Raw genomic sequence first — 23,559 nt, 5'->3', positions numbered from 1 at the left:
CTCCAGCAGGGGGCGTGATACAGCCCTAGTTTCTCCTGTTCCATCTGAAGAAGAAGAAGAAAAGAAGAGCTGGTGATTATTGTGTAGAGTTTGAATTCATTTTTACCTCTAAAACAGAAGTCATGCCTGTAAAGAAAGTAGTGATAGTTCCAGGTAATGGTGCAGGAGATGTTGTACACAGTAACTGGTACGGCTGGGTCAATAAACAGATTCATCAGGTATGTGGGGTATAAATATTCTTCAGTTTCTGCCTGGTGCTGATTATTCACAATGAGCCAGAGCTGAGCGATATGATCATACAGAATGAGTATCGTGATAAGTTATGTCACGATAAACAAGGTACAAACTCTGAACTATGTATAAGCCTTTTTTCGCTTTTCTCAGTCATAAGCAATCTATGTTATGAAATATTGATGAATTGATAATACAGTTTATCGTGAAATGTGACTGGTTAATAATGAATAAAATAATAAATTGTTGTAATTAGTGAACGTGTAAGTTAGTTGCTTTTTCTGTCTGTTTATCTATCTGTCTGTCTACTTGTCTATAATTGTGACTGTTTAGCTCTCTCCCTGTCTGTCTGTCTTGCAATCTGTCTACTTATCTGTTTGTATGTCTTGTTTATGTTTAGCTTTCTTCCTGTCTGTCTGTCTTACAATCTGTCTACTTGTCCCTCTGTTTTTCTGAATGTTTTTTTCTTTTCCTGTCTCTGTCTATCTATCTATTTAATTATTTATTTTGCAGATACCTGGTGTGTGCAGTGAGCTGAGGAACATGCCAGACCCTGGTACATGAAAATGCATATACATATTTTAGAGCTCTTGAACTATTTATGAGTTGATCTTTTTTCATTTGTTGATTGTTTACCTTCTGAATGTTCTACCAGTGACAGCCAGAGAAAGCGCATGGCTGCCATTCATGGAGAAGGAGCTGCAGTGTGACGAGGAGACGGTGATCATCGGCCACAGCTCGGGCGCTGCTGCTGCTATGAGGTACAGGATACATGACGAGGAGGATCATCTCATTCGTCAGGGTTGTTCACATATCAAAACGTTTATCACAAAACCTGTTGAACTCTCAAATCCGATTGGTTAGTAGAATTTCCTATAACAGCAGCTGGACTTGGACTGTGGTTCAACTTTACAGGTTTAAATCATGACGTTTTTATATTAAAGGCTCGTTTACAGGTGACCGTATAGCAGATACTCACATAATCCAAGGATAATAATGTACAGATTATGACAGTGCCATTATTAAAGAAAAAATATGTCATTGTTAATATTAGGTTTTCGATATGCAAACATATAACATTTATGGGAGGAGTCTGCAGATTTAGTCTTCTGTAACATCACCATGAGGAAGTTTTTTTGTCTAATTAATTTGAACAGAAACAAACACAGAACTTCCACAACATACATACATACATATATATAAATTTATTAATTTCGGTGTGTATATAATGTTTGGTTTGTTAGTATACTCATATATTGTGAGTGATGTTTGAACCGTTCACCGATCTGCTCCACGTAGTGGGGTTCAGTTTAATTTTGTGCCTTGTATTTATAGCACTGATGACTAATTGATGAGTAATTAGTATCTAAGTGAAACTAGTTTTATGGCTTGTCTGATTTTTCCCTCTAACTTTCATCCTAAGAGAAGTGGTAGCTCAGTGGCTAATGTGTTGCACTACTGATAGGAAGGTCGTGACCACCAAGCTGCCACTACTGGGCCCCTGAGCAAGGCCCTTAACCTTCTGTTCAGCCGTATACTGAGATACATACATATAAGTCGCTACGGATAAGATCGTCTGCCAAAATGACCTAAATGTAAATGTCACAGGTACGGTGAGACGCACAAGGTGTTCGGCATCATCCTGGTGGGCGCCTACACGTCTGACCTGGGAGATGAGAACGAGAGAGAGAGCGGTGAGTCTTCTCCTTACGTCCAAAGCTAAAGCAGATCTCTTAGATGGAATATTAAATACATTCACTTAACACCATAGAGCTTCTTAATTTTGATTGTTAAGAACGTGTTGATTGATTGATTTCTTGTAAGATCATTTTTAACAGTTGAGGTTTATTTAAAAGTTTGAGGAATGAGTCTCCGGTGTTGAGCATAAATTTTTGGTTACGTTTTTTTTCTCGCTCTCTTTTTTTTTTTTCTCTCAGGATATTTCAGCCGTCCATGGGAGTGGGAAAGGATCAGAGCTAACGTGAAACACATCGTCCAGTTCGGCTCCACAGACGACCCTTTCCTACCTTGGGAGGAGCAGCAGGAAGTAGCGGATGGACTAAAAGCAGAGCTTCATAAATACACAGACCGTGGACATTTTCAGAACTCGTGTTTCCCAGAGCTCATCAGTGCTGTAAAGAAACTGATCACTGCTGGTTAAAGGAATAAAGCTTCGAACAGCACGGACTTGGTTTGTGTTCAATTCTCACTTTTCAGTAAAATATCAAAAGGCATCAAACTCCGTTTCATTAGAAATCATTCGCGTTTTTCGACATCGAAGGTCATGTGATTTAGAAAATGGCTAATAATTTATTTGAAAAGCATTTTAATAAAAGTATTAAAAGTTATGCCATTTTTTCCCTTTAAATTCATATCTGTTTGTACTGTAACTCGATTGTTTTGAAAGTTTCTGAGATTCTTACCAACAGGTTGAGCAGAACATTTCACATCAGAGTAAAATTCTTAGAGTTAGAAATCCTAAAATACATTAAAAACAAAGGAGAAACAAGAAAATGGACAAATTTTCCTTTATATTCTGACAGCACATAAAAGTTCAAGTTACAGGTAGAATAAACATCATAGTGGTTCTATCTGTACAAATTCAATACCAAACACCAACATAAAAAAATAAAATAGTAAAAAACCAAACCCTTAAAATAATCTTAAAAAGAAAGAATCCATACAAACATACTACATAGCTACATTAAGGCAAATGTAATCTAAACCCACGAGACGTTCGAGTCTCTATCTGTAATTCTCGAATTCTCCGAGGATCAGTACGTTCATTGTTTTTTTTTTTTTTTACAGTAAATAAAGACTACGCCATTAAGTGAGCTCATGTAAACATTGCTTTATGAGCAGCGATGGACTCACTGCTAAATTAGCGTGTCTGACGTTCGAGTCGACCCACGTCGTCCTTTTAAAGAAGTCTTCATCGACGTATATTGTTAGTAAGGAAGCAGCACGTCGATAGGAATTTTCTCCGTCCCGTTTACTGCACTACATAGACTAGAGAAGGAAGAATATGAATATGGTTGAAATATGTACTTATTTAAATAATTAAATATTAATATAATAAAAAGTCATCAATTCTAATTGATGTTCCTCAATCCTATTGGACAAATTGCTCCACACTGTAAGGGTGCGTTTGTATTTTCTAAAAGGAAGTAGCTTTTTGCACTGAATAATAATAAAAATAAAAAGAAGAGGAGGAAGAAAACGCACGCGTCTTGTGCGGTCTAGATTAGCTTTATCTTTCAGTAATGTGTGTGAAGGAAATGTTGGTAACTCTGGTGAGGAGCAGTTTGTAGGTCTGCTGGAACTCTGTAGAACATCAAGAGAATCTAAGCTGCTTGTCTGATGACTGCATGCGGCATCGGCTATGGAGGGATGCAAAAACTGACAGAATCCATCTATCTATCTATCCATGCATCCATCCCCCTCCCTCTATACATTCATCCAATCCATCCATCAATCTATTTCTCTCCCTCCATCCAGCCATGCATCCATCTTTCTCTCTCCATCCATATCCACCCATCCATAACCATACGTCTTCATCCATCCATCCCTCCATCCATCCCTCTCTATCAACCGTCCCTCCATCCACCCTTCTCTATCCATCCATCTCTCTATCCATCCACCCCTCTCTATCCATCCATCAGTCCACCACTCTCTATCCATCCATCTTTATCCATCCATCCACCCAGCTCTCTGTCTATCCATCCATCCAGTTACCCCTCTCTCTATCCATCCATCCATCCATTTAAACCTCTCTCTATCCATCCATCCATTTACCCCTCTCTCTATCCATCTGTTCAATTCAATTCAAGTTTATTTCTATAGCGCTTTTTACAGTTGACATTGCCTCAAAGCAGCTTTACAGAACATAAACATAGAACAAAAGGTTAACAGAATAATATAAAGATTAATAGAAAACAAAATTCTAGATATTAGATATATTTAATAATTAGATCTAATTATTGAATAATCTATATTTAATAATCTAGCAATCCATCCACCCCTCTCTATCCATCCAGCCATCCCTCTCTCTATCCATTCAGCCATGGCTCCTCTCTCTATCTATCCATCCAGCCATCCCTCACTCTCTCAATCCAGCCAGCTATCCAGTCAGCCATCCCCTACTCTCTCTATCCATCCAGCCATCCTTCTCTCTCTCAATCCAGCCAGCCATTCCTCTCTCTCTATCCATCCAGCCATCCTTCTCTCTCTCAATCCAGCCAGCCATTCCTCTCTCTCTCTCTATCCATCCAGCCATCCTTCTCTCTCTCAATCCAGCCAGCCATTCCTCTCTCTCTCTCTCTCTCTCTCTCTCTCTCTCTCTATCCATCCAGCCATCCTTCTCTCTCTCAATCCAGCCAGCCATTCCTCTCTCTCTCTCTCTCTATCCATCCAGCCATCATTCTCTCTCTCTCTCTAACCATCAAGCCAGCCCCCCTCTCTCTCTATCCATCAAGCCATCCCCCTTTCTCTATCCACCCATCTTCACCATTTCCTCATTTGCCTCCCACGATTTTAGCTTCGATTGAGGTTTAAAAAGTAAGAACATTATTGGTTCTTTTCTGAAAATAAATGTGCAATTTTAGGACAAAGCTTTTTAAAATTTGGAAGCGCTCGCCTTGAAAAATAAAAAAATCGGTCGGAAGCAATAAAGTGGCCACGATCCCTCCACCTTGTAGCCACTGTGGCTGACAGGGAAACATATGAAAGCACTCAACTGCATGACGTCTGCTGTATGTGATGTGGTGATGCAAGTAAACCAAAACTTCAGCACGCAGGAGCCAGAACCAGACTTTGTTTAGCTTCTTAACATTTCAGCAGTGATTCTAAGCAGAACTGAATACAGAGTTGTGCTTAATACCTGAGAGAACGAACGGAAGGTGCGAGAGACTTAATACTGAGAAAAAAAAACAACCTGGCACGGTCAGTCCTAATGCAATTAATATCTTAAAGAAACATTCCACAAAGCATTAAATCGGATTACTTACAGCAGAAAATGTACTTTATAGTGAGGTTTTGGATGGTTTATCTGAATTTAACCTGAACACATGATTACTTCTGCTTTCTTTCCTTGAAATAAAGTGAATTTTTAAAAAAATAAATAAATAAAATAAAAATCCTTTCATCAAATACCTTAACGTGAATTAGTATAAACGTCTGTGTATATTATCCTTCATGGCATTTCATGGCATTCTGCTTAGTAAATAATTTTTAGGCAGCCAAGTTTCTGAATTGTCTCGTGATAATATTCCAAAGTATCTCGACTGGTGATATAATCATAATAATATGGATTGTGGATGGAATGTTTCTTTAAAGCTACCCTGAAGCGAAAAGACAAGTCACTATGTAGTTTTTCTTTTCTTCCTCGCTTTGGAGTAGCCTCGTCCAAACCAGCCACCCTGTACCCCCGGCTCTTTGGCTTGACTCGCCGAATTGGACTCGGACTGCTCCGAAGCAGCAGGGGGCGCTAAAGTTTTACGGCTGTGGCTGTCCTCTTCGTCCGGCCTGAGAGGGGTGGATAAGCTGAAGATGGGATCATCGGATCTGTTGGATTGTGGAAAGAGAAGGAGAAGGAGGAAGGGGGCGGGGAAGAGAGGAGATTAATAGACGTGACTATAAATAAACCAACCAGCCGTTTGTTCTAATGTAGCAGAGGGATCACCAGAGGGATCACAAAAGGGATCACAAGAGGGATCACAAGAGGGATCACCAGAGGGACATCTTATCTTATCACCAGAGGGACATCTTATCTTATCACCAGAGGGACATCTTATCTTATCACCAGAGGGATATCTTATCTTATCACCAGAGGGATATCTTATCTTATCACCAGAGGGATATCTTATCTTATCACCAGAGGGATCACCATGCTATTTGTGCCTAGCAAATAAACTAAAAGATCATCCTTACCTGTTGTAGGTCGGAATTCCAACTCCCAACTCTTCCATCAGGAGACGCATCACATCATCACACTTTCCATGTATTTTCAGAGTGGCCAAGTCATCTTTTGGTGTCCACTTCAAACAAAATAAATAAATAAAATACATGAACAAATATGTATTTACGGCACTGAACAAACAAGGCGACATAGAAGAGGTGGAATGACTTTACCTGAAGGTTGACGATGTATAGCTTCGGTCTCTTAGCAGCCGTTTTTTTCATGCACCACAAGCATGCGTACTTCTTCAGGACCTGCCAAAGAGATGTCATTCATTAGCGAAGCAACTAAAATAATAAAAAAAAGTTTTTGAATCTAATCCAAGGTTTCTAGGAATCTAAGGTTTGTTAGCAGACCTTCAGACTGGATCCGAGACAGAGGATGAGGTCGGCCATCTCTGCGGTCTCGGCTGCGCCTTTCCAGTTTAACGGCTGCTCCAGGGTTCCTCTCTCACCGAAGTGCACTATTGTGTCCCTCAGCTCCCCTCCGCAGTGAGAGCACCGCCGGCCTGTAGCGTGTCTGTGCAGCCCCGTGCGCTCGGTCACATCGAACAGACGGATCACCTCTCGAGCCGGAGAGCACGACACACACACCTGCATTAAATGGACAGATTAGGACGATGGATACGATGGAGAGGCGATCGATGTTTTAAACCATAAACATCCTTTAGGCAACATGTTCGCAGAATAGGCACACGCGATTTGGTTGCATGCGTTATGAAGTTGTCTCACCTCGATGAACATGTTCCCATGCAGCTCAGACAGGGCGTGTCTGGGAAGCCCGCTGCGCAAATGGAGACCGTCACAGTTCTGAGAAACCACGTGTTGAACCTGTGCATGATCACACACAAAGAGGTGAAGATAATATTTTCCTAAGTGGCTTTCATTGGTCAAGAAATGCAATAGACTGACATGTACTGCAGCCAAACACAGTTTCTTTCTCCAGCATAATGTTGGTTTAGAAGGTCGTGCAAATGAACGAGTCTATACTGTGAACGTCACATCATTTGGAAAATCTTCGAAACTCCTGAAGGAGCTGCTCGTGGCTACAAAAGGGAAAGGATACGAGCCACCGTGTGAGCCGTGCTGAGAACGGTGAGCTTCGAGATTCTCGAGCACTCACCAATTTGACTTTGTGTAACATCTGGATACACATGTGAGTAAGAGTCGGTTCTGCTTCACTGAGGTCAGAGTGCCTGGCGGAAAGAGAGCAAAGTAGTGAGTGATTCCTTCATCCTGCATAAGAGAGGACATCAAGAGCTAAAATAAGCGCGCTGGATCTCCGTTTTGCACTCGCTCGCTCACTCACCTGACAGCGCGCCCCTTCTGCAGCTGAGTCCACACTCCGTTAGGCCCGCGGTAATCCGGGATGGAAGCAGCCTGGCAAACGTTACAAGAATATTAGAAACCTTCATCAAAATCCAGTCTGTCAAGTCAGAAACACAGGAAATAAGGATGTCTGTACCGTGCTGATCCCGGCTCCTGTGTAAACGGCAACATGGCGAGCCTGACGCAACGCTTCGGCCAGGTGCTTCACTTTGGCCCTCAGATCCTCCTCTTTATCAAAGAGCTGAAAGCAGCAAAATGCAAACAGGTCAGTTCAGATGACCGATTATGGATTTTATATAAAAGTAAAATTAAAAGAAAATTGCAGCAATCGAAACAAGGTCAGCGTTAAAATCGAACCTCTTCCTGTTTCTGTTTCAGGATGTTTCTCCGAGCCTGGCGTTTGCACAGCTCTTGCACTGTGTCTTGATGCCCCTGAAGTAAAGCGCACTCCTCTTCGGTTCGCTCGCGTTCGGGTTTCTTTAATATCCTGGCCACCTGATTAAAAATGTACAACACCAAATCACACAAAGTTTCTGTCGGTACAACAGAGTTAAATACTACTAATACGTGTGCTACAGTAAATGTGTCATACTGTAGGTCTTAAATTCTTCATATAACACTTTGTATACTCTAATAGCTGTGTTACAAGATATTTTGCTTCTATACAAATCTCCAGGCAGGAGATTGAAACCCCAGATCTTGACACATGTGCTAAAAGGTCTTTAAAAACATTATATAAATATGATTCTGTAAGGAAATCCTGACATGTCATCAGAAGAAGCAGGGGACAAGATCTTCCTGTGCAATCCAAAATAAATACACAACGTTATGAATCAAAATGAGACGTATAGAAAGTAGAAAAGAGAAAGTGTTAGAGGGAGGATGGATATCAGAATTCATGCTGTCCATATTAGTATGGGAAAATAAATAGGGGATGTGGTAGACTAGTAGTTAAGATGTTGGGCTACTGATCGGAAGGTCGTGAGTTCGAATCCCAGGTCCACCAAGCTGCCACTGCTGGGCCCCTGAGCAAGGTCCTTGTTGCTTTTTTTTTTATAAATTGAAATAAAAATGTAAGTCACTCCGAATAAGTGTTTCTGCTAAGTCCTGTAAATGGAAACACTGGAAATGTAAACATTCTGCATACACGCTACATGACCAAATGTTTGTTGAACATCCCAGTCCGAATGTATTGCCCTTTGCTGGTACAATAAGCGTCAACCTTCTGGGTCGGGATGTTAAGGAGACTCCAGTTCAAGGTGTTTAATGGAGTTGAATCTGAGTCAAGAGTCTGTAGAGGACACTGGAGTACTTGGAGATTCATACTCTGTGATTTATGTCATGCTGGAACAGTGTTTGATGATCTTGTGTATTGTACATTTTGACCAACTTGGTCAAACCTAGTGAATCTGTTCACTATATTTACTGGTTTATTAATCAATAGAAACATACAGAAACGAGTCAATAAGACACCTGGTTTACTTACCAGTTGGAAATTACTTCTCTGAGTCTCCTTCTGAATGAGTTTGGCTTTCTCAAGAGCTTTTCTGTCTGCTCGAGAAAGCCTGCTTTGCTCTATTTGGGACTCCATATTTACTTCTTTCATTAGTCCTCGATACAAACCGGAACACAGTTTAAATTTCAAAATAAAAGTCAGACATCGCAAAGAAATAAAAAATAAATAAGGTTGCATCAATCAATCAATCAATCAATCAATCAAATTTTATTTGTCACATACACATACATACAGGGTATGGCATGCAGTGAAATGCTTTTTTACATCTGTCTGGTATATAAGCATAAAAAAGATAGATAAATAAAAAAAGTATTAACTATATAAAAAACTGTATAAAATATGAAAATATAAGTGGAAGAATAACGTATATACATATACATAATTATACATATACATAAATGTGTATGGTATTTAAAGATTGTCCCTGTGCCCATGTGCTGTATGGTGTGTAAATAGTGTATCTAGTGTACAAAGTGGCACTATGCTGTGCAAGTCCAGAGTTAAAGTGACAGCCCAGAGTTAGTGTCAGTGCAAAAAGGTGTGCATAAAAACAGTGAAGATGGAAAGAGTGGTCCAGTACAAGATCCTGGGTGTTTCCTGGTTTAGACTCCAAATGGCCTGTGGGAAGAAGCTTCTCCTCATTCTCTCTGTGTTTGCTTTCATGGAGTGGAAGGGTTTCCCTGAACGCAACAAAGAAGGCTGAGATCCTTTACAATTTGTTGTGTGTGTGTGTGTGTGTGTGTGTGTGTGTGTATATATATATATACACACACACACACACACATATATATATATGTGTATATATACACACACACACACACACACACACACACACACACACACACACACACACACACATATATATATATATGTCAGAACCTTTTAACCAATTCAATAAAGTGGTATAAATTTCTATAACAGCAGCTCGGACAGTCGTACAGCTGCAAATCACAACTTTATGTTCACGTGCTTGTACTAACGTACTCTTGCTTTCTATCATAACTGTTTATACACAGGGATTTGTATAGCAGACCCTCCACACAATGCTGAAGATAAGACATATAAAAAGGGGCACTGACTTGCGCCACTAGATTTGGTGAAACGTTGATTTTTTATTTTTTTGTGAAATTTGGTAAGAAGACGTTTGTGTCCGGTTTAGGGACGGAGCCTCATAAGCCGAGCGTTATAACGCTTTCAGTTCCTTTCCACACCATTACATGTAACTATAAATGGATAAAAATGCAGTATAGTATAGTTTATTATTACTTTAGTATAAAAGGAATAAAACACTTCAAGACATGTTAGGAAAATGATAGTTATTGATTAATGGAAGTTACTTATTTTTCTATAATAGCATACTCAAAAAAATTAACACCTTTGTCTTGATAACACTATCTGAGAAATGTTTTTTTATATAATAAGAGGACTATTATTTTGAAATGTCTGATTAAACTTTCGGTCTTCGCCATGAGGAGAGCCTAGTGAAAACAGGAACATTTGTAGAGCGTTAAGTCGTCTGTGCAAAAATAATAATAATAATAACAGTAATAATAATAATAATAAAGAGGGGGGAAAATTAACATCAGCGAATTGAATCTGAATTTAACGGACTGCGGTGTGCGCGAGACACGTTTATGCGCGCATGACCTGACCGTTTGAAAGCGCGTGCTGTTTGAAATTGCGGGCTAAGCGCTAGTTAGCTAGCTAGCTAAGTAGCTAGCATTAGCCGCTCAGCTAACAGTAATAGAAATAGTGATAATAATGAGCACTAAAGTGGTCCAGGTGACCAACGTGTCTCCGAGCGCGACCTCGGAGCAGATGAGGACTCTTTTCGGTTTTCTGGGAAACATCGACGAGCTCAAACTGTTCCCACCAGAGTGAGTACAAAAACTGCAGCGTTCTAATGCGGTTAAACACGTCGCTTTAACGTCGGAAAGACAAACGAGCGCACTAGGTAAGGTGCACGAGCGCGTTCGTTTCAACGCGCTATCTAGTGCCCTAGAAAAGGGAGCGTCGACTCGTTTGGGACACGACCCGAGTCTGTCGTTAGCACCGCTAGCTAGCGTTGTAGCTTAGCTTCCTGAGGTAAATGAGTTACAACTAGCCGAAACTACCAAAAAAATAACAACAATAAACGCAAATTTATGAATAAAGCTTTTTAAATATCGACGTTTCAAACATATTTATACGCGTTAGGGCTAATGTAATCACAAATGTTCGATTTTAAATCAAATAAAAGGAGTTTTAATGAGAACTGGGTTATATAATCTATATATTTATATAGATATATAACTATAAATTGTTTGCTTATTTAACCACTATGTTTTTTTATTTTCATTATTTGTAGGTTTGTTTAATTGCTTATTTATTTTCCGACGTATTTAGATATTTAGTCAGTTATGTACTTTGATTTAGTTGCTTAGTGTTTTTGTTTTGTTTTCTTTTTAAACTTTCTCACTTTTTAGAATATCCAGTAATAATTTACTTATTTTCTGATTTCTGATATTTCATACCTTCACATTTATTTCAAATACTTGATAGTTTTGTACGTATTTTTTAACTCACTAACTCACTTTTGCTCTCTTATTTAAATACTTATAAATGTTAAAAAAAAATAATAAAATAAAATTCTGGTTATTTTCATTAAATGTTGTTTTATATTATTACAGTAACACTGATGTGTTTCCTGATTTAAAGCTAAATAAAAAAATAAAAAAATAATATATCATCAGCTTTAATCTAAATGCAACCTGTGTATATGATAGGAAACATCATAAATATAAGAAAAATAGAAAAAAATAAGCCCTACTGGTTTGCGTAAAGCATTTTTAATGCTATATATTTTCTATTATTTATTGTAGAAAGGATAACTGTATTAGTTTCCACATAGCAGATTTCACAAGCTTAAAAATCCAGCCCTTATTATAAATATTATTTCTAATAATAATTTAGCTAACTTGTATTCTTTTCTTTTGTCGTTTCCACCTGTACAAAAACATCCGGCTGCACTGCAGTTCAGGTAGGATGTGTAGGCATGGAGCGTCTGTGAGTTACTTGGGATATAAACTATACGGAAAGTACAAGATTTAAGATGGCTTGATGGGAGCAGGTGTGTCTAAACATTATACGTACGTTTTGCAAAAGCCTTTATATTTTCTTCCAGTGATTCTCCCTTGCCTGTGACTTCCCGTGTCTGTTTTGTAAAGTTCCTCGAATCTGAATCAGTTGGCGTTTCGCAGCATCTGACGAACACGGTCTTCGTGGACAGAGCTTTGATCGTCGTCCCATTCGCAGAAGGTTGGTGTTTATCCTCACAACAAACATGTCCTGACAAATAAAAAAAAAAAAAAGTATAATGACGGATAAGTTCGTTAGAAAGAAATTCATCCTCGTATGCATGTGTGTTGAGTGTGTTTTAATGGAAGCCTGGTGTGTTCCCTCTCAGTGCAGTTCTGTACCGATTCGACTCGGCTGCAGGACCCGAACCAAACATGCCGTGGGTTTCGGGGGTAATCGAGCTTCTAAACTGAGTCAAAGTACAGAGCTGTAGAGCTGCAGAAATGCCATGTGGTCTCGGTTTCCAGATAGAAGCACTACAAATAACAGTGTGTGTTTGTGCTCTATTTTTTCAGTTTACGTCCAAACCACACATCGTAAACGATATTTCTGTAAACGAACTGTATGCTTTTGTGTAGAGAAAAATCCAGAAATCTTACTGGATTATAACCAAATGAATGATTTTTTTTTTTTTACAGCAAATTCGTTAATTTAAATAATTTAGTTATTTGTATGAGTCAAATCAAATTAGTTTAAAGTTGGATGTAAAGCCAAGATGAAGTTAAAAGTGTGCATGAGAACCCTGGTCCCATAAAACACGTGTTTAATAGAAATGGATCCACAACATAGCTAAAGCTTCAGGTCAGTCAGCAGCCAAAGAGAGAGTGTTGAACTATATGTGCAAAAGTTTGTAGACCGCTGACCAGGACACCCATTTGTGCTTGTTGAACATCCCATTCCAGTTCCACTAGATATTGGAACGTTGCTGTGGGGATTTGGGTTCAAGAGCATTAGTGAGGTAAGACACTGATGTTGGAATGTTGAGGAGGCTCGATTTCAAGTTCATCCCAAATGTCTACAATGGGGTTGAGTCAAAGTCAGGGCTCTGTGCAGGACACTCCAGTTCTTCCACCCGAACCTTAACCTCCACACCGTATCTTCATGGAGCTCTGCTTTGTGCACAGGGCAACTGTCATGCTGGGAGGATCGAATCTCTTAGTTCCAGTGAAGGAAAATGTTAAATCTACATCATACAAAGACATTTGGTATAGATTGCTTGGAATAACATGAACATTGTTTAGAGAAGAATATGGATGTGGTGGTCAGTCGTCCGCATACTTTTGGCCGTATATCGTAGGTTGACTTTTTATATGAAGTCATATTTTTTGAGGATTAGCATATATCTTGCTTAGATCCATCATTAAAATGATGTTTTAAATTCTCAACGATGTGTGGTGGCCTGGGAAAGCCATCAAATTTTGTCATTTTCTATTGTATAATGTTCTGAGAATTTTCTATATCATATGTATTTCATCCAAAAGAACATTTCTGCCATGTTAACCTGGGGAAAAAAGGGATAAAATTTTGTTTAGAAATGTCATTCCAATTCCCCTGATTATAACTGATGCCTAATAACAAGTGTCTACATCTGTCTACATTCATAATATCTGTTTATGGAGAATCATCACTGGCAAATAATTCTAACGCGAAATGAGTTTTCACTTTGATTAACTGCGTCATCTATATCCGTATCAGTCCCAGGCTCCGTTCACATCTGCCAATAACATGCGTATCTGGTCGATCGGATCACACGTGGACACGTGGTGTAACTGAGCCCTTATTGATTCGATTATTGATTACATCTCCTACGTCGTTTCCACTGGAGAAAGGCTGAATCACACAATTATTACAGCTTAAACTGTAAAACTTATAATCTGCTTAGGAAACATTTAATGAGCAAGAAATGTGATGACAAATGAAGATATGATACTCAGCTGCTGTTATAGCATCACCTTTAGTCATTAACCTAGCAGCAGAGAGCTTCTACCATTCAGCACAGTTTACAGTCACACTGATATTGAGATTCTCTCAGCGGAGCGACGGAGCAGTGGATTAGTTTTCTGTGACACATCGAGACACGTTGATGCTCGTATGTACGACCCAGTCGCCCATGATGAATGTATTGCCAGGTGTTTACAGGGATTCTGTATCATCACCTGAGGTAAATGTAACAGCTTATAATTCAGTTTCACCAGGACACGTCACTTGACCAAAGCTTTTTGATCAAGATGCCAAGGCAAGGTTATTAAGTCCCATCAATTATATCTATGTTACAAATGTTGAAATATAATGTTGGTAGGAAAAGTCCATTTTGAGCAGAACCAGAATGGTGTTGTTGTTTTTTTCTTCCTGTTTAGGGTTTTCCCAGGTTTCTACTTTTTTTTTCTTATCTGGCTCTCTGCCATTTGGAAAAATTGCTGGCATTGGTCTAGAATGTCCTTTTTATCCTTTCCTCAAGAATCCCAAAAAAAAGGCCTGAGAACCGTATTAATGGTGGTCTTCTGTTTTTTTGTTCTTTGTTATTGTGTTTTTCAGTCCTGTTTGTCCCCGATTCTACCAGTGCTATAAACCAGATCCAGCTGAAAATGTCATCCAACAGTTTTATCCTCTTCAGCCCGTCCTGTTTCTCCGACTTCCTCTCTCTCTCTCTCTCTCTCTCTCTCTCTCTCTCTCTCTCTCTCTCTCTCTCTCTCTCTCTCTCTCTCTGTGTCTCCCTCTCTTTGTCTGTCTTTATCTTTTCTCTCTATCTCTGTAAAATGTTGATTACAGATTCACCCCATGGATTCTCACACAACGTCCATTATTGTTTTTTGTCACCCCCCACCCCCATTATTATAAAAAAAAAAAAAAGTGTGTTTTTTACTGGCATGTCACACTTATCATCTCCTGCTGGTGTTCCTCAGTGTCCCCTGCATTCCCAACATACACATCTACACTTTTGATTTTAAATAGCTACAAAACGGACACCAGCAAAAGTCCCCTGCAGGGGGAAGGAAAAAAAAAAAACAGAAGCCATTTTTGAAATTTGTTTTTGAATTTCCATTATGTAGGGTAAGTCAGTCCATTAGTAATGAAACTGTCCTTTGATGTTGATTCCGAATCATAAACTCTGTTTTGTCTATTTTGATGTTTTTGTGTGCTTTATAGCGAAGCAGTCGACGTGAGTCGCTTGTTCATAAAACAGCTAATGAAAATTGAAAGCAGCTCCCCTGGACAACCGGCTGTGTGCTTGCTTACATTTGGTTCATGACTTAGAAAAAGTTCAGGTGATAAAATCTTGGCAGTGTGTCTAGTGACTTTTTTTTTTTTTTTTTTTTTTCTCTTCTTAATAGTATCATGCAAATTTGTTAAGAAAAAAAAAGGTCCTCTGAAAATCGAGCCTTGATGTAAGTGAAAATGTAGATTAATAAGTTTGTATCATAAAACTTCTGCGCGCGTGTTATGGAACAGACGTAACGGGGTGAATGTTTCTCTGTCTCCGACCCACAGGTGTGATCCCTGATGAGTCCAAAGCGCTGTCGCTGATGGCTCCAGCCAACGCCGTCGCAGGGATGTTGCCAGGTGGTGGACTTCTCCCCACACCCTCTCCAGTGCCATCTGTAAGCCTTCCGTATTCACCCTCTCTGCGTCTGACACGCTGTTCAACTTTTACCCATCCTGCTCTCTCCTGTGACTTACAGATCGGTGGCGTTCCTCTTGGCTCTCTGGCCGGGCCTGGCATGGACGCCATGGCAGCTTTAGGTATTCCTGGGCCCAATATGAATCCTCAGGTTAGAAAAAAATTATTTTTAAAGCTTTTAAATGTTTGCTTTTATATCAGTTATTCATGGCACCAAACTCAATTCATATGTTTGTTTGTTTGTTTTTTAAGTCTTTGTCAGCAGAGCAGATTATGAAGCTCATGGCATCAATGGATCCCAAGTAAGTCTCTGAAAAGTCACACAGATTAAATCTTTATGATGTGTTCATAGTCATCATACTTAAATGTCCATATACTGCATCTTCCTCGTTTTATTCCAAACCCATTGCTTTGTCCTTTATTATAAACTCATGTATAAAAGCGTACCTGATCCTTAGCAGATCACATGACCAGTAGTACAGTAGACCAGTATTCTCTATACTTAAACAGTACTCCTTTTAAACTGTGTGTGTGTGTGTGTGTTTTTCTACTGCATCTCCACTTCCCGGAGTGTCTTTATGATTGTCACACAGGATATGTTAAAAGAAGCAGCATTTATTATTGTCACAGATACGTTACAGCACAATTAAATTCAATTCTTCGCATAGCCCAGCTTTGGATGTTGGGTTCGGCACACATGGGCAGATAAGATGCGATGCCCCAGAATGGTGGAGGGTTAAGGGCCTTGCTCAGGGACCCAGCATTTCTCGGGGCTTGAACCCTGATCTTCCAGCAACCCAGATCCTTAACCACTGTTTTATCGATATCATGTGGGATTATTTATGCTACTTGTTTTCTAAGCATGGTGTAAATATGGTGTAATCTATCCAGAGTTCACCTTCATGTAACAGACGAAAACCAAACTGAGTCATCAAGCAGTTTATACTTGGTTGCTGGAGCTCAGTAATAAGCCTCGTGTTCGTTTTAATCACTAATACTTTAATCATGTACATTGGGGCTACAGACATTCTGTAGAAATGAACTTTTGGACCAAACCCTTGATTAATGACCACAGAGTAAGGAGTCAGTCTTACTGTGTTGCTTTTCTATCACAGGTTAAATCCATTGGCTGCTGGATTAAACCTAAACGCTGGATTAAAAGCAGATGCGTCCAACAAGGAAATCGAGGAGGCCATGAAGAGGGTGAGGGAAGCCCAGTCCCTGATCTCTGCTGCCATTGAGCCAGGAAGTGAGTGCTTGTACATCATTCTAAGCATTTATTAATATGGAAAATCTTCCCACAAAGACATACAGAGCTGTTCAGAGGAATTCCACTCTTTAATTTCGGATCGTTTACATTCGCATGTAGGATATTTGCCTTTGTTTTGAATACGGACAGAAAAAATATCCACTTTTAAATCCCACGTCCAAATGCAATGCTTATCAAAGCACATTTACTAAACTTTTTTCTTTCTTTTTAAGGGAAAGGCTTATTTTTAATCATGACCTACTTTGATTTATATTAAATATTTCTATTTAATAATAGATTAAATTATTAGATTAAATATTAACAAACAAAATATAGGATATAGTCTAAATGAGCTTTTTTTTGAAGGACGACAAGAAACCAAATAAACGATTCTTATTTCTAGATATATACGTATTTTATGATTTCTTTATTAATATTTAAATCGTCTTCTGCTCTTGGCAGATTATTTTGCTAATGTTTGCATTTTAGAATGCAAACTTTAGAAAGGAGCAAAATTATCTGACAAAGCCAAAGAAAATCATCTCCTATTTGGTTTATTGTAAGCTTATAACAAAGAATAGTAGAATTTTGATTATAAGACCCTTTTGCTCTTTCCCTGTAGCTGAATCTCAATTGCTGCTCTTTATACCCTATGTATTGTGCATCTATAGTGAACCTGAAGCCATTTGAGGATTATAGTCAAATCTAAAAGTCTAAAAATCCAGAGCTGTTTTCAAATAAGCCAAAGTGAATCTTAAAGTTGTTGGTTTTTTTTTTTATGTTTTTTTGCGCTCTTGGCTTCATTCAAATGTAATTATTTGATTTTTTTTGTTTTGTTTGTTTTTTGTTTTTCCCTCAGATAAGAAGGATGACAAAAGGAAGCATTCAAGGTCACGGTCAAGGTCACGGAAGAAGAGGTCGAGGTCTCGCTCCAAATACAGGTTTGAGAAAACTTTTCCTGTTGGTGCTGAGTGAGCGTGACCCGGTGGGATTTTGACATGCTCTGTTTGCAGGCGTTCCAAGAGCCGGTCAAGGCGACGGTCTCGCTCCAGGAGCAAGCGGAGGTCTAAGAGCCCTCGCCGAAGGAGATCTCACTCTAAAGACAAGAGGAGGCGCTCCAGATCAAGGTGGGTAGAGTAAGAGGAATCTGTGGTGGCTTAAGGAAGCCACTTTCTAAGCCAGGTCTCTCAAGCAAATGTATTACAGTGAAGTGTTCACTTGTTGTCTTTCTGTAGGGATCGGAGAAAGCGCTCAAAAACTCCACCAAAGAGCTACAGCGGTGGCAGACGCTCCCGCAGCATCAGTCGGTAGGGTCCAGGAAATCTTCCAGGGCTTAGCAGCTATACAGAACATTTTTCTTTTGCCTTGAAAAACATAACACATGACATGTCACTGCCTCGGTTCAGAAGAATTATAAGAGCGTTTAAAGAGCACCTCAGTCTGCGCCATTTGTTCTGCAAGCCTAAAAACAAATTCAGAAAGCTGTTCTTTTTTTACCTCTTGTCCTTCAGCAAACGCCACAGGAAGAGCCGCAGCATCTCCCACTCACCGAAAAAGTCCAGATCTCCAAAAAGGAGGCTCTCTAGATCTCCTTCACCCAGGAGGTACTGCATGGCTGCTTAGAATAAAAAAACAAACTATAAAGCCTATAGAAATAATAATATACCACAAACACATTTTCATATAATCAGTATACTGTCTATTAGAACCTCGGTTGTAAACCTTGAAGTTGTTTTTTTTAAATATATATTTATATATAATATTATTCATTTATTTTCATTTTTAATGAGCAGCAATTTTTTTTATCTGTTAATTGTCGCATTTAATATTGTGAAACATCTGCAAACCTTTAAACCTTTGGGAGTAGTGACTATGACAAAGTGCTCACACTGGAGACTCCTTCCATAGATGGTCATTAAATGTCACTTTTATATGGTTTAGGGGGGGGGGTTGTTAGTAAGAGTCAAAAAGGTATTCAGTAATTTATTAGGATCATTTATCTATCCAGTTTGTCTATTTCAGGCATAAGAAGGAGAAGAAGAAGGACAAGGAGCGAGAAAGAGACCGGGACAGAAAAGAAGACCAGAACCGAGAAAAGAGAGAACGTTCAAACAGCAAGAAGAGCAAAGACAAGGAGAAGGAGCGAGACAGGAAGTCGGACGGAGAGAAGAGCGACGTAAAGGTGCCTGAAACGTTACAGTTCTGCGGCATCTGGCTTAGAACCTGCTTTATTTCTGATTCCTATCTGTTCTGCAGGTGATCCGGGATTACGACGAAGAAGAGCAGGGCTACGACAGCGAACACGAGGAAGAGCAGGAAAGGAGCCCGGACATGGCGCCGTCTCCGCACGCAGACGCCGGGAGAGGAGACTCGGACCAACACAGCGACGAGCAGCAGGACGAAGACATGGACATGAGCGACTGACGGCATGCACAACAACAGCACACGATTCTGACATACATTTTTAAAAAAAATCTGCTCATGCAACATTTATGGTCCTAAATTAAAAGTGATAGTTTTACCAAGTACAATTCGGTTCATTTTGCCCTTTCGACAAACGTAGTCAGTTAGACCAGACGTGTTTGGTGTCCACAATTCGCTCTGATATGTTTTGTACCAGAATGAGCCAAACAAATGTGTTTTGAGGTGTGTATGTGTGTGTGTCTGGCTTATCAGCTACATTTGGAATAACAGGAACATTGTGTTAATGTCACAACTATCACTTTAAAGTTATTCGACGCAGAGCTGACGTTATCGGTGAAACAGAACGATGGGATATTTTCACTAGAATGTTGTTTTTATGTCACTACATCGCCATCCTTACTGCTGTACTCACACGTAACATGTTTTAATTCTTTTAATACCCTGCCATTCATCCATCCATCCATCCATCAGTACTTTTGTTTTTCAGTGTAAGAGAAATCTCTCAGCGGAGTATTTGTGTGCCGATTAGTTATTCGCATTAAACAAAAACGACTCGCTTATCGTTTCACACGTTAATCATTATAGAACTCCGGTGTGCTGCGTGGGATACTTGAGTGTTTGCAGGGATGCTTTGGAAAAATCACTGCTTTTGGCTTTTTTTGTTTTGTTTTCTTCTCAATTTTAAATTTAATTTAAAATTGTAACTGTGAATATTACTGGTGAAGAGGCTTGATGTTCATTCTTTTCTTTTCTTTTTAAAAAACGATTTAATCGTCCAGAAGCAATAGGAGCATTTTCAGGATAAAGAAGAGAGAGAGATAGAAAGAATGAAAATATTTCCAACCGTGCAGTGTGAACTAGAAATTGAAATTGTAGAGACGATTAAATCGTTTTATCGTACGAGCCTACTTGTCAAATAGGTTTGTTGCCTTTTGTTTTGTTTTGCGTAGTCATGTTTTTTTTTTTGTTTGTTTGTTTGTTTTTTAAATCCCGGGATTGTAGATTTCTTTAGAGAGCGGTTAAAATTCTGGTTATTATTTGCAGTGTTGTGAAAGTTGAAAATAAAAATTTAAGTCTTGTGATTTATTACTTGAATTTATTTGTGGTTCGAACCGTAACAGAGTTTTAAGTTCGAATCTTTCTTGATATAAACAGCAGACTGTGACAGGATATCAGCAAACTCTAATGGACTCCAGGACTGAAACTAAGGACACAGGGTTAAGTATTTAGGGTTTAAAAAAAAAAAAGTACATTTAGTGTTGCTGATTCTAGGTATTCTGTACAATTAAGAATTCAGTGCTAATCTCATCATCAGGATTAAACTGTAGATTAAATTGTAGATTCAGGACTGTGGTTCATTTGAAATCTTTTGTTAAGACTACATGAGAGTTTCTCTTGTGCAGGCTGTCAGGTTAAAGCTCATGTTAATGTCAGGTTAAGCTCAGGTTAATGCTGACCTTGTGCTATCAAAATTATCCTAATATAACCTAATAGATCACTTAATATAACCAGAAATGGCACATGCAAACAATTCGATTTTGCCTTTTTTTTAATGCTAAAAACCTGTCTTATTAGTACAGAAACTAATCTAATCTGCCATGGACAACGTTTAGGACATCATAGATTGTAATTACGACTTGAGAGGTCATTCATGTGTGACTTCACAATGGGGAAACTCGTGTTTACCATCATTCTGTTAGCTCATGAATGTAGCATAACTAAGGCTTATTACTTACGATTACGCATTAATAATTACTCGTTTTTAATATTTTCTGGTATAAACAAATAAAATGATCATTGCAGATACAAAAATAACAGAGCAGCTGAGATCAGTTGGCTTGGTGAACGTTTAGTATTTTTAGTGATAACATTTATTTATCATGTTTAGAAAAGGCTAATTCTCAAAATTGATTTAGGTTAAAAACAATTTTAAGGGACGTTTTTAACCTTAGCCTTTAATTTTAAGGGATGTTTTGTTATACGTCTGAGACAAAGTCTGTGGAAGATAATTGTGACTTTATATCTCAGAATTGCGACTATTTTCCTTGCAATTCTTGTATTTTTCCTCAAAATTGCGCCATATATTTCAGCATTCTGACGTCATTTCTCCAAGTTACTCATTCTGACGTTGCTGTACGGTCATGCATAACATTATAGAGTATTATGTTGGCTAACATTCTGGTTTCCTATTTAAGCTTAGACAAAAATTTATCAAGAGTAACTAGGGCTTTTGAGCCACATGCACCAAATTAGGATATGTTCTAGACCCTATTACTTTTCTAAGCGATCCGAGTTCTGGTACTGGGTCACAAAGTTGCCTTTTTTCCCCATAGACTCCCATTATAAACTTTGGACCCAATCAACCCAAGGAGGGGAATTGCGTCACAGGTTTTCGGATGACGTCACATGCTCGTCTCCACTTGCCTCCAAATGTTTTGGCACCCTAGTGCTCCACTAGATTTCACAAGTCCACTTGCCTCCAAAAAGCACCGGCCTTTGCGAATACTTTCCTCATCAAAGTTTGTTGCGAAGAACTTTACAAATCTAGTTATTATTGTTGTGGTTTCACAAATAGAGATTTTATTGGAGGAGTCACACAACATAAATCCGGACTCTTGAAAGAACGTTACAGAGGAATCGGTTGTGGTGAAGACGCAACAAAACAGATGATGCAGAAGTGGCATATTTCATAACAACTGTTATATACGAGTCGACGTAGACGACCTCATGAACAAATATCCACACTTCGCCTATCTAAACATCTCAATTGGCACAGTTTCTCTGTCTGTGATCATCCCTGACATCCAACATTTCTGATGCATCCAACGATAATCATGTTGACGTTCTGATGCCTGAATTTGTCGGTGTATAAAATACGCCACTTCTGCAATTCTGAGATATAAAGTCGCAATTATCTTGTATTATTTTGTTTAAACAAGGTGGAAACAAGCTTCCACACTGTTCCGCTTCTTTAAAGTCATCGAGAAAGTTTTGCTTTTCACACCTTTATCTTTAAAAATAATCTGTGACATCATAAATTGTTTAATATGTTATTTATTATCCGTTATACTGATAAGCATGGCTCCAGAACATCTATATCTTTAGCCTTAAGAAATATCAATAGAAGTAGGGATTTCAGGACAGGAATCTTGATTTGTTTTAATGTGATTTGCTAATCTGCTGAACAGCTATAAAAAAAAAAATGTCAGATTTATTCATCACTAACGTCCTAAATTAGGGATCTGGCTTTGTGGCAGCATTTAGAATGGAGGTCTCCGATTATTTGCATATTCATCAATGATTGGTTTAAGCGGACAAGCGCATTTCTGACATCATAAACCGATCGTATACATAACCCCGCCCACATTTCAGTTTTATTCAGAAATACATTAAGTCTAAAACACCCAAATGTACATTAGGGCTTAATAAGCAGCGTAAAAATAATGGATTTTTTTTTGTACTGCAGGTTTCATTTACAACCTCAAACACAACATTGTAAAAAATAAAAATACGCAAAATCAAAAGAACTGCAATTTGGTATGCGGACATTTTATTAAGTACAATTCCTCGTGGGGAAAAACTGTGGCATACAATGCTATACAACTGGTTTATCCGTGTGTTCGGGTGAAAACGGTCGAGTTTGAGGCGCAAACTGGAGAGAAGAAAAAAAAAGTGAAATAAAAAGTCCTGAAGTTTAAAAAACAAAACAAAAAAAACAACAACAAAGTAGTAGAAGTCGTCGTTGAGAAAGCGCCGGTTCACCACACTAACCAGTAGTGTGGTGTGGAAGCATTTACAACATCTGAACCTTTGAAGGCCCAAATCCAGTGTAGATTAATAATAATAATAATAATAATAATAATAATAATAATAATAAAAGGGCTACATAAATAAAGTCGCTTCAAATTCAGACATGTTGCTTGCTGGTGTAAATTTGACCATTTTTCCTTTTTCACTCCACTTCAGCTGCACAAAAAAAAAAAAAAGCATCCTAACATCCAGTTAAGGAATTTCCCATCTACATCTCATGGGTTGTTCCTCAAAACATTTTTTTTACATAATACAATCGTAACAGGTTTGTCAGTATAGATGTATTATAATCTAAAACGGTGTATATAT

The 23,559-nt window shown here is 38.7% G+C and overlaps 4 protein-coding genes across 8 annotated transcripts in view; 2 read left to right on the top strand and 2 right to left on the bottom strand.

The window, feature by feature from the left end:
* The first annotated feature begins 25 nt into the window (after window positions 1-25).
* Window positions 26-2,414, top strand: rbbp9 (retinoblastoma binding protein 9). Its single transcript, XM_027153261.2, has 5 exons — window positions 26-218; window positions 745-787; window positions 887-992; window positions 1,840-1,925; window positions 2,169-2,414. Exons 1-5 carry the CDS (start codon window positions 123-125, stop codon window positions 2,390-2,392), a joined length of 555 nt encoding a protein of 184 aa, XP_027009062.1. The 5' UTR covers window positions 26-122; the 3' UTR covers window positions 2,393-2,414.
* Window positions 2,415-5,396: 2,982 nt separating this feature from the next.
* On the bottom strand, window positions 5,397-9,131 carry sirt7 (sirtuin 7). Its single transcript, XM_047803095.1, has 10 exons — window positions 9,002-9,131; window positions 7,873-8,010; window positions 7,652-7,756; window positions 7,496-7,566; window positions 7,310-7,382; window positions 6,919-7,017; window positions 6,544-6,780; window positions 6,361-6,441; window positions 6,160-6,266; window positions 5,397-5,793 (listed from the first exon to the last, which is right to left on the bottom strand). The coding sequence occupies exons 1-10, from the start codon at window positions 9,119-9,121 to the stop codon at window positions 5,592-5,594; spliced, it is 1,233 nt and encodes a 410-aa protein (XP_047659051.1). The 5' UTR covers window positions 9,122-9,131; the 3' UTR covers window positions 5,397-5,591.
* A 1,353-nt stretch (window positions 9,132-10,484) lies between these two features.
* Window positions 10,485-20,522, top strand: srsf11 (serine and arginine rich splicing factor 11). 5 transcript variants are annotated; one of them, XM_047804572.1, is made up of 14 exons: window positions 10,488-10,908; window positions 12,046-12,050; window positions 12,195-12,328; window positions 15,296-15,414; window positions 15,638-15,747; window positions 15,829-15,918; window positions 16,020-16,069; window positions 16,883-17,016; window positions 17,876-17,957; window positions 18,030-18,143; window positions 18,252-18,323; window positions 18,528-18,620; window positions 19,039-19,198; window positions 19,273-20,522. In XM_047804572.1, exons 5-14 carry the CDS (start codon window positions 15,673-15,675, stop codon window positions 19,438-19,440), a joined length of 1,038 nt encoding a protein of 345 aa, XP_047660528.1. In that variant the 5' UTR covers window positions 10,488-10,908; window positions 12,046-12,050; window positions 12,195-12,328; window positions 15,296-15,414; window positions 15,638-15,672; the 3' UTR covers window positions 19,441-20,522. The 5 variants fall into 5 exon arrangements, with proteins under 5 accessions (XP_047660525.1, XP_047660528.1, XP_047660532.1 ...); XM_047804576.1 differs by lacking the exons at window positions 10,488-10,908; window positions 12,046-12,050 and adding an exon at window positions 12,122-12,140 and having other exon boundaries at window positions 12,238-12,328; XM_047804569.1 differs by lacking the exons at window positions 12,046-12,050; window positions 15,296-15,414 and having other exon boundaries at window positions 10,485-10,908.
* Window positions 20,523-22,968: 2,446 nt separating this feature from the next.
* Window positions 22,969-23,559, bottom strand: part of ankrd13c (ankyrin repeat domain 13C) — a 39,301-nt gene continuing 38,710 nt past the window's right edge. The window contains exon 13 of the mRNA XM_027153260.2: window positions 22,969-23,559. This exon is cut by the window's right edge and continues 1,112 nt beyond it. The gene's annotated coding sequence lies outside the window, so the exon portion shown is untranslated.

Source organism: Tachysurus fulvidraco, chromosome 2, assembly GCF_022655615.1.
Source record: "Tachysurus fulvidraco isolate hzauxx_2018 chromosome 2, HZAU_PFXX_2.0, whole genome shotgun sequence".
NCBI lineage: Eukaryota > Metazoa > Chordata > Actinopteri > Siluriformes > Bagridae > Tachysurus > Tachysurus fulvidraco.
The sequence above is the reverse complement of the archived record's forward strand: the minus strand, read 5'-3'. Positions and strand labels throughout refer to the sequence as shown.

Coding starts and splice junctions, on each gene's coding strand:
- sirt7 (XM_047803095.1), bottom strand. CDS start 9,121: ATGAAAGAAGTAAATATGGAGTCCCAAATAGAGCAAAGCAGGCTTTCT. Junction 8,011..9,001: donor AGAGAAGTAATTTCCAACTG/GTAAGTAAACCA, acceptor ATTTTTAATCAG/GTGGCCAGGATATTAAAGAA. Junction 5,794..6,159: donor GGAATTCCGACCTACAACAG/GTAAGGATGATC, acceptor ACAATCCAACAG/ATCCGATGATCCCATCTTCA.
- srsf11 (XM_047804569.1), top strand. CDS start 10,793: ATGAGCACTAAAGTGGTCCAGGTGACCAACGTGTCTCCGAGCGCGACC. Junction 10,909..12,194: donor CTCAAACTGTTCCCACCAGA/GTGAGTACAAAA, acceptor ATTTTCTTCCAG/TGATTCTCCCTTGCCTGTGA. Junction 12,329..15,637: donor CGTCGTCCCATTCGCAGAAG/GTTGGTGTTTAT, acceptor TCCGACCCACAG/GTGTGATCCCTGATGAGTCC.
- rbbp9 (XM_027153261.2), top strand. CDS start 123: ATGCCTGTAAAGAAAGTAGTGATAGTTCCAGGTAATGGTGCAGGAGAT. Junction 219..744: donor TCAATAAACAGATTCATCAG/GTATGTGGGGTA, acceptor TTTATTTTGCAG/ATACCTGGTGTGTGCAGTGA. Junction 1,926..2,168: donor TGAGAACGAGAGAGAGAGCG/GTGAGTCTTCTC, acceptor TTTTTCTCTCAG/GATATTTCAGCCGTCCATGG.